The sequence below is a fragment of the Lissotriton vulgaris genome, chromosome 6, assembly GCF_964263255.1.
Source record: "Lissotriton vulgaris chromosome 6, aLisVul1.2, whole genome shotgun sequence".
Lineage (NCBI taxonomy): Eukaryota > Metazoa > Chordata > Amphibia > Caudata > Salamandridae > Lissotriton > Lissotriton vulgaris.
Window position 1 is genome coordinate 1,063,095,107 of NC_141694.1, and position 15,050 is coordinate 1,063,110,156.

General features: G+C 44.6%; 1 protein-coding gene across 2 annotated transcripts in view; it reads left to right on the forward strand.

Moving 5' to 3' along the window:
• Nucleotides 1–15,050, forward strand: part of GNPAT (glyceronephosphate O-acyltransferase) — a 920,813-nt gene that overhangs the window by 881,546 nt on the left and 24,217 nt on the right. For both annotated transcript variants that reach the window (XM_086927130.1, XM_086927131.1), the window contains exon 15: nt 259–320. In XM_086927130.1, coding sequence (XP_086783256.1) covers nt 259–320 — 62 coding nt within the window. The remainder of the gene's footprint in view (nt 1–258; nt 321–15,050) is intronic.

The following is a 15,050-nucleotide window of genomic DNA, read 5'->3' on the forward strand; positions in this document are numbered from 1 at the left end:
GAGGGCCCCTCAGCATCACAGAAGCTACTGTTACCCCACTTATCCAACTGGACGTGCTAGGCCACTCCCTCTGAACGAGACCAGAAGCAACCCCAGACCAGTGCCAGCCTAGTAGGGTCTCATTTATTAGGCCCAATTAGCCATACATTATTGAATCCCATTGTTTAAAGGTCACAATCTGATGTGCTATTTTTTTAAATAATTTTCACGAATTTGAAGTTCAGGAATGGCTTGTTTGACCATGTTAATTTTATACAGGGACAAGGGATACATGTACACAGTGAATAAAGAGGCAGTTCGAAGAACGAGAGACAGTTTAGGTAAGTTAATTACACTTTGTACATTTGATTTTTGGATAATTGTTGTTTTAGTCTGTCTTAATTAAGATCTCTTCTTTCTTGCTACATTTGAAGAGAACATTTTTTTTGTGCTTGGTAAACTTTCTAAATATTGCCATGTATTCTTGTGGAAGATAGCCACAGAAATTTTCGAGTCAGAACAATAATGCAACTTTTAATCAATTCTTCATTGGTTTATTTGATAGATACACCAGTGATCATTTACAGTCCACATAGCAGACCAATCAATGTATGCAGTAAAATACTGAGAGATATTACAGAAAATTCACATCACTGTTCGTTCAGCATACTCAAGCAAAGTAAAGGATCGAAGCATAACAATAAATGTGTTTGATACACCGAAAAGCTCAATTGTTATCACCCCCAAAATATGCATAGTGACATATTAAAGATTTGGGACGTAATTTTTTTTAATTGACCACATTAATCTACTTCTTATTCCACTACATATGCATACATCTTGCTATGCCGATCAGCAAAATTCATGCACCCAATAAAAACTACTAATAATGTAGCTTTTCTAATTCTTCAAATGATCAAATTCGTTCTTTATTTTTTTCTAACCAGCTTTTTGTGGTGTCACAAGATTCTGTTTGCGTTCTGAATTTTTCTATTGTTAAATCCTGGATGTGCATTTTAGTCTTCAGATTCTTACTTTGATGCGAGTTTAGTCCTTTAGGTCAAGCGCCTCAACTTTTTGAATCTGTGCTAAACTATCTTCACTCATTTTACACCTTTTGTATGAAAGACCATTTCAGGGCCATATGATTACATGGCCACGCACAGCTGATGTGCCAATGGCGCTCCCATAGTAAGCTTGTCTGCACACTGCGCCAGCCGTGCTAGCTGTTTTTCACAAGAAACCTCTACTAGACACCAGGTGAGACACTCAAGGGAAGACCTATCTAATATAGGCCTTGATTGGCTTGACCCTGATATATTTTTAAGGTATTACTTTCCCTTGTGTTCCCTACACAGATGGGTTGACTATGGGCAGAGCATTGGATGCACTTTTAGGAGAGGCCAATTTGGCATTGGGATGCTTTAAGGTACTACCGTCCTTGTCAAGTGAACATAGGATTAGCATAAACAGTGTTTATTTTCACTCTAAATATAAAAGCTGGGATGGTTCAGAAGGACAGCCTTGGGCAAATGATGGCCTTCATTGCACACTAATCAATGCCCACTCAGCTGTCAATCATGCAATAAAAATGCATGAACTATTGGATCAAGGGCTACTAGACGTTCCTTTCATTAACCCCTTCCATGCTCATGACGGAACAGTTCCGTCATGGTTCCATAGGCCCAATGGAACGTTCAGCACAGCGCAGGAATTTGCGCCGCGCTGAACGGGTTAAGGAGAGACGGCATTCAGATACTAGCGGACGTAATGTATTAGCTATGTGTCCCACAAATTTTACTAGGGTTCATCGGCCCCTTCCTTTCCTATGGGGTGGTGGCTTGGTAGTAATTGTCAATGCGAACTACTCGATTAGTGAATTTGAAAGGCTGCTTTTTCCTCATGCAGACATTTCGTGGTTTGCGATCTCATCCCCAGCCTTGGAGTTTTTTTAGTGTTGTGTGCTATTGGCTTCTTCTTCAATCAAAGCGGGGGGAGAAGGAAATCGACGATCCAACCAGTTTCCTTAGGCTCAAATCTTTAAATCAGTGTGGGGTTGGATCACTTGTCCTGCCAACCTGGATTACTCAGGTATTCTGTACGTCCCTCTGTAAAAAACCCTCATACACTCGAGATGGAATCGTGGGTAGCGGTATATCTTGATTCTCCGCTGGATTTATCGAGTGTCTGCATAATCACAGGGTTCTTTGGTATGCAGCCTCCGCCCGGAGGTAGTCATCCAAGGTTGTGTGCAGTAGTGTCCAGTGATAAGTGAGAGTGGTGAATTTAAAATAACTCGAAGAGCCAGAGAGTAAATTTTATTATTCTGGGTTCGAGCTAGTGGAGGTGAAAATATCCTTGGTATGCAATTTGAGAATTGTTAGGGTTCTCTTCGCTACCTATTTTCGTGGGTTAAAAGGTCGACATGTTTCAGCCCTTATTCGTCAAAGTGATCGTCGGGCTTTCTTCAGGACCAGGTGAGTAGGTGAGAAGGGATCATTAATATCTCCTTCCTTATGAGGTCAACTTTTGTGCCTGAGGAAAAAGGGATGTGTCAGTTTTAGGGAGGGTATTAAAACGGGGCGTTTGCTTAAAGTGTGATTTTAATTGGCAAGCTATTTGAGTATGTGGTTACCCAAGACAGGATTGTGGCGAAGCTATGAATGGTAAATAATTTACCGTGAACATATAACATATATATGATTTAAGCAATAAGCGAATAAGGGCTGAAATATGTCGACCTTTTAACCCACGAAAATAGGTAGCGAAGAGAACCCTAACAATTCTCAAATCTCATACCAAGGATATTTTCACCTCCACTAGCTCGAACCCAGAATAATAAAATTCACTCTCTGGCTCTTCGAGTTATTTTAAATTCACCACTCTCACTTATCACTGGACACTACTGCACACAACCTTGGATGACTACCTCCGGGCGGAGGCTGCATACCAAAGAACCCTGTGATTATGCAGACACTCGATAAATCCAGCGGAGAATCAAGATATACCGCTACCCACGATTCCATCTCGAGTGTATGAGGATTTTTTACAGAGGGACGTACAGAATACCTGAGTAATCCAGGTTGGCAGGACAAGTGATCCAACCCCACACTGATTTAAAGAAGTGTGCTATTGGCTACCAGTCTAGTTGATTCTTTCATCAACACTTTTTTATTCCTAGTGCTTCTTCTTTCTCTGGTGCATGCAATGTTCATAGTAGTTGGGACTCCAGTACTTGGGAGACCACCCTTTAGGTCCTTTGGCAGATAGATTTATTAGCGCCATGCCCGCTTTTGAGCTCCATATGCGAGTTCAGAGTCCAACTCATTCTGAGATTTATCTTTGGGTCACAAGGATGAACACATTGTATGGAAATTGTGCCATTGCTGTGGACATACCACTATCTAGTCCCTTTTACTTTTAAGCATGACTGAAGCTTCTCATGGAGGTAGTTTCCCTTTGAACACACAAAGCAAAAGCCTATGCTCAAAACTATCTATCGAGTACTTTGTTCATGGACTGAGGGCTTTTAACATAATTTGTAACTTGGTCTCAACAATAAACTGTTATAAGCGATATATTGAGTGGGTAGAGACTGCTTTAGATGGAGTTCTCCCCTGCAATAAAACTAGTGGGCTAAGCCTACAGCCCTATAGTATAGCACTTCACTAAGAGAAGCAAAGATAGGCTTATAAAAAGCTGGGAAAAGACTAGGTGCAGTGATAACTCTGCCTTCCAGAGTAACATTAAAAATGGTATTGAAGGAATATAAAAAAAATGTATCTCAGCAGCGGTTGAATTCTATACCAAACAACATTCTGACAACTGACTATTCTTCTAAAGATATCTCTCAAATAATATGTGGTTTTTCTTCTAGATATGCTGCTGTCTCAATCGAGAACTCACATGAGTTGCTGTATAAATTATCAAACTTCTTTGAAGATACTATTTCTGTCATCTGCAATTCTCTAGCATATTTTACTGAGAATTTGCCCTTTTATTAGCACACTCTGGAAGTCCAAATATGTTATGCAGGGTTTCAGGCCACTGAAGGATTGATCAAGGGCAGTGTATTGGACCTTGTTCCTCGTTTGGAACATCTGGAGCATCTCAGATCAGAACAATTCATATCCACTGCTAGTTCTAGATTCTTATAGCTCTCCTCTGGATCCTATACCTCCTGGCTTTTGGAATGCAGCTATGGCAGACCTTGCGCCTCGATTGCTTGAGGTCTTCAACTGCTCCCTATTGAGTGACTGTGCCCTATTGAAGTGGAAAAAAGCTTTGAAGAAGTTCATCTATTGAAAAAATAAATAGATGCGGAGTGTTCCATACTATCCAATTTTCTACTGATTTCTTTGTTGCCCTTTGCGGTCAAGATTTTGGAGCAGCATTTAACTCCTATCTGTATCTCTGGGTCTAGGGCAGAATGCTTAGTATTTAAAAAGTAAGACATGGGTAATTAAGGTTTACACGTCCTTGCAGTGAAAAACTTTTAAATCAATTTTTTCACTGTTGTAAGGCCTATGTCTCTCATAGACTAAACACTGGGTTACCTTATTACATCTCAGAAGATTTAACTTTAGATTGGGAGCACATAGAGATAGACTTTGCAAGGAAGAACTCCATCTAAAGCAGTCTCTACCCACTCGATATATCTCTTGTAATCACATGTTGTTGAGACCAGGTTACAACCACCAGCATCGAGTGTTAGGCACCCTGCTTCCAGTCTCCTTTCTACCAGTTCATGGTCTGTACCCTCTGTCTGAACAGGTACATGGCAAGCTAGGACTTCAATGGGTGCAGCACCGCCCACTTCAAGGGAGACATATTCTGTGTTGTGTAGGGGTCTGCCTGTTGCAGATCTCCTGTCCTCCATCTCCTTTGCAGCACAGGCAGCACTTCTACGTCGGACGTGGCTTCACCCTCTTGGGCTGCTCCTCTGACAGAGATGGCAGACCCTTAATCCACTGGCCGTCCCTATGTCACTATCTACATTTTTTGCCCTTCCATCTTGGCTTTCATACTCTCTGTGAGGGAGCAATATCCCAAGAAGCCAGAGCTTTCTTTTTTTTTTTTATTCTTTTTTTATTGTTGAAATGTGACGGTCACATCTATACATAAACAGCAAACAAAAAAGAACCAATGGCGGACTCCAGTGGCCGCACTTCTTTGTTATGTTCCCTAAGTAGTTGTCAATAGTATGATAGAGATTGATGTGCACAATCAGCTCCTGCACCTGCCGTTGTGAGATGCCAACTGCTGAGCAGATATACAGTACTTCAAGAAAAATGGAGCGGTGCACTCCCAGATGGGTATATGTCAATAATGAAATTTGGTCAAATCCTTTGTGTGAAAATAATTCTTTATTTCAAAATCCATCAAATTGTGTAAAGCATCAGCCAACACATTTTGTTCAAAGGTTGTTTCGTCAGGGCCTGTGAGTTGATTGGCGAGTCTTAGTAGTGGATTCACCAGGTAGGAAGTAGATCGGAAGGCTCTATCAGGCCTGAAACCAAATACAAAGGTATAGTGACATATTGGTCAGTCAGTGACTGCGCAAACAGCGTAGGCCTCCTTAATAAGGGCCCGGTTGTGGATCCTCCAACGTGGATGGTAGAGTGATGCCAAATCGTATCACATCATGGTTGAATGATACGTCACTATACCTTTCTATTTGTGTTCAGGCCTGATCGCAGGGCCTGACGAAGTTCAATCTTTGAACGAAACACGTTGGCTGATGCTTTGCTCAATTTGATGGATTTTGAAATAAAGAATTATTTTTACACACAGGATTTGACCAAATTTCATTATTGACATATACCCATCTGGGAGCGCACCGCTCCATTATTGCTCCCACATTGCCTCCTGCATAGCCCATCACTTGCCCTACCCATGTGCACCAGTTGAACAAGGCAAAGCCTGGATGAAATTGCGACCTCACGTGGGAAGGCAACTGCTTCCTGCCACTCCTCATCATCTAGTTCTAGCCCATCCCTCTCCCATCGCTCACAAGGGGGTACTAGTGGATCCGGAGTGTTGTGAACGAGTTTCTTATAAGTGAGGGAGATGACCTTGTCCGACAGGTAGCCGTCAAGCAGTCTGTCCTCCAATGGAGAGGATTCAGGTGGGGAGGACCCCTCTGGAAGCTTAGATTGGAGGGAGTGCTGGACTTGCAAGTATCTGAAATACTGTGTCTGCTAACTGATGTGTTTGCTGAAGTGAGGCGAATGAGACCACCTTGTCTGCCCGCCAGAGGTCACCTATTTGCGACAACCCAATGAGGTCCCACTTATCAAACACTTTCGTTCTCCCATGGGATCCCAGTTTCTCTGCATCCCATAGTGGAGTGGCTAGTGTAACTTTTTGGTCCTTTCCTAGTCTACGATTAACTATGTGCCAGAGTTGGACAGAATGTTTTGTGGGCTCCATTAACGGATATCTCTTGGGTCTGGAGTAGAGTGCTCTGTTAAAGTTTCCCCCCGGGAGTAACCATCTGTCCATCCTCTATCCAGGATCGTCACCGAGACGATACGTGCAGTGGTTAACCGCCGCCAGATGGGCCGCCCAATAGTATTTTTTTATGTCTGGGAGCCCTATGCCCCCGTTGTACCACCCAAGCGTGAGTTTGTGTAGCGCTATACGTCGTCTACCGTCCCACAGTAGGTCCCCTTGGATGCTTTCTATTTGAAGAACCTAGTCTGGATCAGATCAGGGGAGTCTTGCAGGACATATAGGAAGCGCGGATGGGACATCATCTTGAAGAGTGCCGCTCTTCCCAACAAAGCCAGGGCATTCTTGGCGCCTAGTCAGCCGTCCCTCTTACCTCATACTTTTTAAATAGTAAACTCCCTACTGTAGGAGCTGTTAAGGGCTACCTTAGGGGGTGACATATATTTTTTGAATGAAGCTTTAGACCTGGCAGTAGGTTTATTTTGGCAAGTAAAAATGGATGTTCCAAACTGCACTATGGGTTACTTCATCAGGCCTGAGGGTTGTTTTAAAGTGCTACTTTAGTGGGTGCTATAATGAGTGCTGCAGGCCCACTAGTTACAGAAACCGGTCCTAGGATGCTTGATTCCGGTCCAGGAAAGACATGGCTTGGCAGTTCGGGCTGGACTGTTCCCATGAGGCACAGGGTCAAGGCTGATTTGCATACGGCCATGTCTGAACTGGGGTCGTGTGGAGTGCAAAAAAACGATGGATTTAGGCCCAGATCTCTGTACTGAGGTGAATGTATGACATTGTTCTGCATTCTGTCCATCAATTGTTGTTTTTGCAGGCCCACTAGTAGCATTTAATTTACAGGCAGGCCCTGGGTACATGTAGTCCCATTTACAAGGGACTTACAAGTAAATTAAAATATGCTAATCAGTTGTAAGGCAATTTAACCATGTTTTACGGAGAAATCACAAATATTTTTGCACTGGTTAGCAGTGGTCAAGTGCACAGAGTCCTAAAGTCAACAAGCAAATCAGCAGATGTGAGGGTTGAAGACAAAATGATTGTGGGTGACCCTGCCAAGAGGGCCTGGTCGAACAGAGGGACAGGAGTAAGGCTGTGTATTTACCCCTGTGCATACCCAACTGTGAATCACTGAATTAAGGCATTCCTTAGGGGTTAGCCTTAAGCCAGATGCTTTTTAACATCTGTATTCATCCTCTGTCTCCGCTGGTAAAACCTTTTGGACTCCTCTGCATGAATTATGCAGATAATATTCAAATAATTATCACCATTGACTGGTCGGTTACTGCCCCCTTCGAATCTTTTCATCAGTGTATGTCTGTGATGTCATCTTGGCTACAAGTAAACTTACAAAAAGTTCAATAAAACATACCTGCTTTGGATAAATCATTCTCACCTTTCTAGCCAGATTCCGCTGAATTTCTCACTTTCCTAGCCAGATAGCCAGATTCTGCTGAATTTTTAGCTCCCATCCTGGCACACCTTCACTGATCAGCTACAGTCTCTTCAAAGGGCGTTGTCATGCGTCTCACACCTGCTTCCGAAGTCATCCTTTGGAGACCTTTCATGCCTTACCCCAAGCAAGCTTGAGTTGTTTGGGCCCCATGGCTTCTCAAGTAATACAGGTGTTTAATCTGCGATGTTACATGTGATTGCCATGACACCGACCAACTCAGGCATGCCAGTGGGCCCCAAGGAGCCAAGAGGTCTCTCATTTGGACTGCCCCCAGAGGAACCTCCATCAGTGCCAGTCAGGCCCACTAGATCCATCCCAGATCCATACTGACTTCCATAACAGTTCCCCTTCCTGTGTCACAAGCTATGCTGAAACGAATCCTCTGATGCCAATACCAGATGACGACCAACCCATAGTGCTGTCTGATACCGAAATGGCGCTGCACTGACCTGTACAGAAGCCACATTCGACACCATTTACCTCTCCGCATTTAGGCATTTCCGTATAGGGCAGCGTGCCCTTGACTCACAGCAGATCATCGATTTTGCTTGACCTTTTTTGGTACTGATTCAGATAATGGCATGTATGCTGCTGGAGATAAATTTGCTCAGGCCTAACATGAGGGCAATTGGAATGAAGATTTTTAGGGTGCCTGTGGAGTGGACACTTCTCAAAACAGTGGCTTGGTTTTGCCTCCGGTACCTGCCACGAAAGAGATTGCCTCATTTGTCATGGTCAGGTGGAGGGCTGCTGAGATACTAGACTTTCATCTTGGCTGTTCACAAAAGTGATGGCGGTGGTTGCAGCAAATCTTTGGAGATCAGCGGTCCCAGTCTTGCCCTGCCTCGATGACTGGCAGCTGAAGGCTGCTTGCCTGATGGAGTTGTCACCAACCACCAGACTAGGTCAAACCTCCTTACATCGTTGGGGTTCACTATGAATGTGCCGAAGTCCCACCTGACTCCTTTGCTGATGCTTTCTATCATCTGAACCATTCTGTACATGGTGCAATTTCGCATCTATTCTCCTTCAAAGAAAGGCCAGGATATTCAGGATATGATCCAGATCTTTTTTCTTCTGTCATGGAGTGAGTGAGGATGACTCTGTGGCAGCTAGGACTGTTGTACTTCTGCATCCTGTTGGTCAAGCATGCCAGATGACAAATTTTGGCTCTGCAGTCGGATCTGGAGTCCCAGTGGGTACAGCATCAGGGGATCTCTCCGTTCAGGCCCAGATTTCGGGGAAGACTGCAATAGACCTGAAATAGTCACTGCAGAACTATGATTAGATCAGCGACAGGCCCCTCTTTTCTTCCACACCCGAAACAGACAGTGATGACTGATGCATTGCTTCTGTATTTGGGTGGTCACTGGGAGAGGTGGAGATGAGAATTCTCTGGTCTCTGACAGAAACCTCACTCCCCATCATCCTGTTCGAGGTGCAAGCCATCAGTTTGGCATTGAAAGCGTTATCTTCCATTAAGGAAAGGCTGGTTCATGTGGTCACAGACAACACCACACCAAGTGGTACTGCAACACGCAGGAGGGATGGGGTTGTGGACCCTGTGCCAGGAGGATCCGTGCCTCTGGACATAGCTGGAACTCCAGAGGATTTCCCAGGTGAAGCAGCACCTGGTGAGATCTTTGAATACAAGGGCAGATAAACTCAGCCACCAAAGCATTGCTGATTATGAATGGCAGGTACATCCGGAATTTGGCGCAAGGTCTTGTCCATGAATGGGAATCACCTAAGATCAATCTCCTTGCCACCACCAAGAACACGCAGTGTCAGCACATCTGTATCCCGGAGTTCCCAAAGCGACTGTTGCTCGGAGATCCATTCTGTTTAGAGTGGAACTCTGGACTGCTGTACACCTTCCCGCTAATACCTCTTCTGTCTGAGTGGTGAAGAAGCTCATGAACGACCGGGCCCAGGTCATCCAAGTGGCTCCATCTTGGGCATGGAGAGTGTGATATCCTAAACTCCTTGGCATGAGTATTTATTCTCTGAGCAGGCTGCTCGTTTGAGAGGATCTCCTGTTGCAGGAGCAGGGCGGGGCCCTACATCTGAACCTGTGCATCCTCAACCTTCATGCCAGGATGGTATTTTAACCTTCGTTAATTTAGTAGGGCATTCTACGACAAGAAAATAATTGAGCACAGAGAGGTTTAAGATGCTGGGAGGTCAGTTTCAAGGTAACTAATTAATCTTGATTTCACCCAACCAAAATGATGTAGAGGCGTGTGGGAGCAAGTAGCATCCAGAATTACCTGGTGGGATTTTAAGGATCAGTACTGTAAGTAAGATAAGTCACTGACCTAAGCGATATTGCCTGGGAAACGGAAAAACTAAATGAGAGACAAGTCACAAGATGTACAGTAGCGACAACATGAACATGAGCAAAATTACCCCGCGAAAAGCAGAGGCAGAAAGTCTTCTGTCAATGGTGTGGTGCAAAATGGCATGCGTCCAAGTGAAGTGCATGGTATCTCAAACCAGCCATAAGAAAATCTCTTCTAGTCAACGATACCATTCTCTGAACCAAAATAATTCCTTAATGATCTACAAACTGCACCCTTGAAAACTAGATGCTTCCAATATGACCAGCAGAATCATCTGTCCCCTTTTATAAAGAACTGGACCCTAGAGCTTCTTCATAGTGTACCCAGTTACTACAGTATCCACAAATGCTAGAAAGAGGCTAAAAGCACAGTGAGAGAAGACCCAGAAACCTTCATGGCAACTGGTTACTCTAGACAAAAATACCCAAGACCAACACTCTTTTCTTCTTGCACAACCTGTAGATCTGACAATGGGCATTTCAGTTGAAACTCACCCTGAAAAAAACATCTGAAGTCCACAGGGCCGTAGTCAATGTAACTATCCTACATACAAGCATCTCCAAGAAAACTCACTATCTACATGTACAAGTGCATAATCCTTGTCTAGATCAACAACAGGACCCCCTGTCCTTAGAAAATATCTTCCAGCGCCTCATAAAGTAAACTAAACTATTAATTGAAACCTCAGTACCTACGTACACCTCTCCACAGACACTACTATGGTACTTATGTCACACCAGCTATTCACCACTCTTTCCCCACCACCATCCAGCAATACATGGCGACCTCTCCCCAACCATATTACCCTTATTATTATTATTACCAAAGAACCTGTATAGGCATTCTGCCTCATTAACACTCAAATACCAATTGTCTCCTTGTGGGTATTACTACCAAGACATAGTTCCATGCCAGTTCACCTGTATCTCTCGATGACCTCATTCCGATGTATCGCCACATTTCCCTCAAAATAGAGATGGAAAGAGCTGATCTGCGCAAACATCCCCAACATAATCTACCAATGTTTCCGAGTGCATACCCTTACAATGCTCCATCATCCTCTACACCTTATTAATTGTGGCAGACATATAATGCCCCTAGTCACAACAGTACCTTTTTAGTATTAAATCTGTTTATTAACAAATAAGCATACATACAGGCATAGCACAGTACCACAAGGGTCCAAAGTTGCAGTACATCAGAAGCCAACATAAAGAGACATTGGCGATAACATATTGCTGAGCTCCACATGAGCGTGAGGCCAACGCCGTAGCTGGTTATCCTGCATTAGCGAACTGGTGTATAAAGAAAGCAAAAACAATAAACAAACACTCAACCCCCCCCAGGCCCTGCCTCCCCCACACCACCCGCGTTCCAGGTCCATTATCCTGTTGTGCCTAAATGACATTCCACATTAGCGGTTCTCAACTCACGACCTGCGACAAACGCAGTAACAGAAGGTATCGGGGACATGTCACTTCCCTAAATTCAGTAGCTAGTAGGGACAAAAAATGGTAACACCAATTCCAAGTATCTGGCGCCCTCTCCTGCCCCAATCAGAGACAGCTTTTCCATACCCAGAACATTCCATAGACTGTGCAACCAACCCTGGAATGTGGGAACATGTGGAGTACGCCAATGGGATATAACATTCTGTAGTGCTGAACCCAAAGCTATGGCAATTAATCGACACCTGCGTGATTGCAATAGATAGGTGACAGGGTTAGGCAGGCTTAGCAAAACATAGGAAGGGAATCGCGGGATTTCTGTATCAAAATGTGAGTCTACCTCATCAAGGACTAGCTTCCAGTACCCCTGGAGCTGGGCACAATCCCACAGTAAATGGACCAGAGTACCCCTCTCACCAAACCCACGCCAACAGGACACCTCCTTCGTGTGATCGATCTCGTGTAGCTTCTCAGGAGTGTAGTACCAGTACGATACTATTTTAGTGAGGGTATCAGTCAAGACCATATGATAAGCAGAGTGCTGCGTGCGATAGTAAATGCCCTCCCAGTCTTTGCCGCTAAGCGTACGCCCCAGATCCCTTTCCCACTGTGTCTTCCCTGAGTTGTAGATATGTGTATATCGATCTAAGAGCATGCAATACAGATCTGAAATGAGCTTTTTATCCACTTGTGGGAGGGCAGGTTTGATAAACAGGCGTGGAGGCTGCAGTAGGGGTTTAGAAAAAGGTTTATTGGTAATAGAAGTTGTTGGGATAGATTTTAAGGAGTGTTCTTGTGATCCTTCGTCTTCGTCAGAGGTCTCCGATGATGTGGGAGGGTCGGAAAAAGATGTTGTCTTCTTTCCTGGTTCCTCTGGACCGGGGTGGTTACCCCAGAGGCTCATAGGAGTGAAAAGAACAAAAGGGAACCGTAAGAATAAGTTCTGTCGCTAAAGCGCTTGGTTGTTTCCTTCACCACACCACAGTGCTCTATGATGCTTTAGTTATGCATGCTATGGCCAAAAATCAGGTTCAATAAACGTGAAAGAAATATTATGGCGCAGTCCAGCTTCAACAATATACGAATTCTGGTTCAATAAAGTACAAGAAACAAAAGAAAGCCAAAAAGAACCATGCATGTGTCTATTCCACCCTCCTCCCTATTCCCCGTCCCTCCCTTCCTTTACTTAACACCCTCGAGCCGTTTGTACTCACCGGATCCCGCCGTAACTCTCCTGAGTCACGGCCGCTCCCCAGCCACCTCCGGACACCACCAATCCTCGAACCAGCTCTCCTCTTCTTCTTCAGGATCTCCAGCTGTTCGGACGTCCGGCAAGGGTTTGCTGCACTCGGGTCCCGCGTCTTCTCTCCTTGGCTCGGGTCCCGCGTCTTCTCTCCTTGGCTCGGGTCCCGCGTCTTCTCTCCTCGGCTCGGGTCCCGCGTCTTCTCTCCTCGGGTCCCGCGTCTTCTCTCTGCGCGCCGTCACCTGTAACTGCCGCCCTTCTCATTGGTTCTGGAGTTCTCCTTCCGGCGTACAGAGGCGGTACTTCCGGGTTACGGTGGTCTGTAGATTCCTGGATAGAAATAGCAGAGGGACATGGACGTCGTAGTCCGTGAGTGTGGCGCTGCACTGAAACCCGCAACGGGAGGCTCGTCTTTAGGGTATGTCCCTGCTCCCTCTCACATCCCCTTTCCCTTGCTGTCTTTCTTCTAGGGAAGCATTCTTGTGGATATCTAGACAGGTAGTCAGCATTCCCTTGTTCTTTCCCTTTTCTATGTCTGGTGTGGAATCTATAAGGTTGTAAAGAGAGAAACCACCTCAGTACTCTCTCATTGTGGCCCTTATTTCTCGCTAACCATTCTAAGGGAGCATGGTCGGTGAACAGGGTGAATTCTCTCCCCTCCAAATAATATCGTAGAGTTTCCACAGCCCATTTGATAGCAAGTGCTTCTTTTTCAATGGTAGCATAGTTTTTCTCTCGGGGAAACAGCTTACGACTAATGTATAGGATGGGCTTTTCCCCTTGGGGAGTATCTTGTGACAAAACCGCTCCTAGACCCTGGTCTGAGGCGTCTGTCTGTGAAATAAAAGGTTGGGAATAGTGTGGGCTGATTAAGACAGACTCCGGCGTCAGGGAGTTCTTTAAAGCTTCAAAGGATTGTAACACCTCTCTAGAAGGGGAACATAACAGGTCTTCTGTTCTACTATTCTTCTGTAACAGATCAGTGAGTGGAGCAGCCAATTGTGAAAAATTGGAAATAAACCGTCGGTAATATGCCAACAATCCGAGGAAGGCTCTTACCTCCTTTTTGGTTCTGGGCAAAGGAATCTGCGCAATAACAGACAATTTAGACGTCTGTGGTCTTATAACACCTTCTCCTAACAGGTAACCTAAATACTTTACTGTTTGGGCTGCTAAATGACTTTTGCTTGGATTGATTCTCAATCCATGTGAACCCAGTGTGTGCACTACTTGGGAAAGATGTGACAGATGTTGTGCCCAAGTGTCACTGTAAATCACAATGTCATCGATATAGGCCCCAGCATAGGTTTCATGAGGTCTTAAGATCATGTTCATGGCTCTTTGGAAAGTTGCAGGTGCCCCATGTAAGCCAAAGGGTAGCATCTTAAACTGATACAAGCCGTCTGGGGTTGAAAAGGCTGTTTTTTCTCTGTCTTCTTTTCTCAAAGGGATTTGCCAGTATCCTTTACATAAATCAAGGGTACTAATATATTTGGCTTTCCCTATCCTTTCCACCATTTCATCCACTCTTGGAAGGGGATAGGTGTCGAACTCAGATATTTTATTGACCTCCCTGAAGTCAATACAGAAGCGCACCGATCCGTCAGGTTTTGGCACGAGTACAATGGGGGAATTCCATTCACTTTGGGATGGTTCAATGATGTCCATTTGTAACATCTTTTGTATTTCCTCTTTTATGATCTGGCGACGGGATTCCGGGATCCGATATGGCCTCAATCTGACCCGTTTCCCGAAAGGGGTTTTGATTGAGTGTTCAATCAGAGTGGTCTTCCCGGGGGTTAGGGAAAAAACATCAGTAAGTGGCAACAACTCTTTTTGCAAGTCCACCTGTAATGAGAGAGGCAGTTCAGGATCTATACATTGTAAGAAAAGGGGATTTTGAATTTCTACATGATGCACTGCCATTGGAGGAGGAGGTCCCTCCCACTTCTTGAGTAAGTTCACATGATAGATTTGAGACACTTTCTTGTTCCTGTCTGTTTCAATGCGATAAGTCACGGGTGTGACTTGTTGGAGAACTGTGTAGGGTCCCTGCCATTGTCCTAATAACTTCTGGTCTGAGGAAGCCATCATAAGTAACACTTGATCCCCTACTT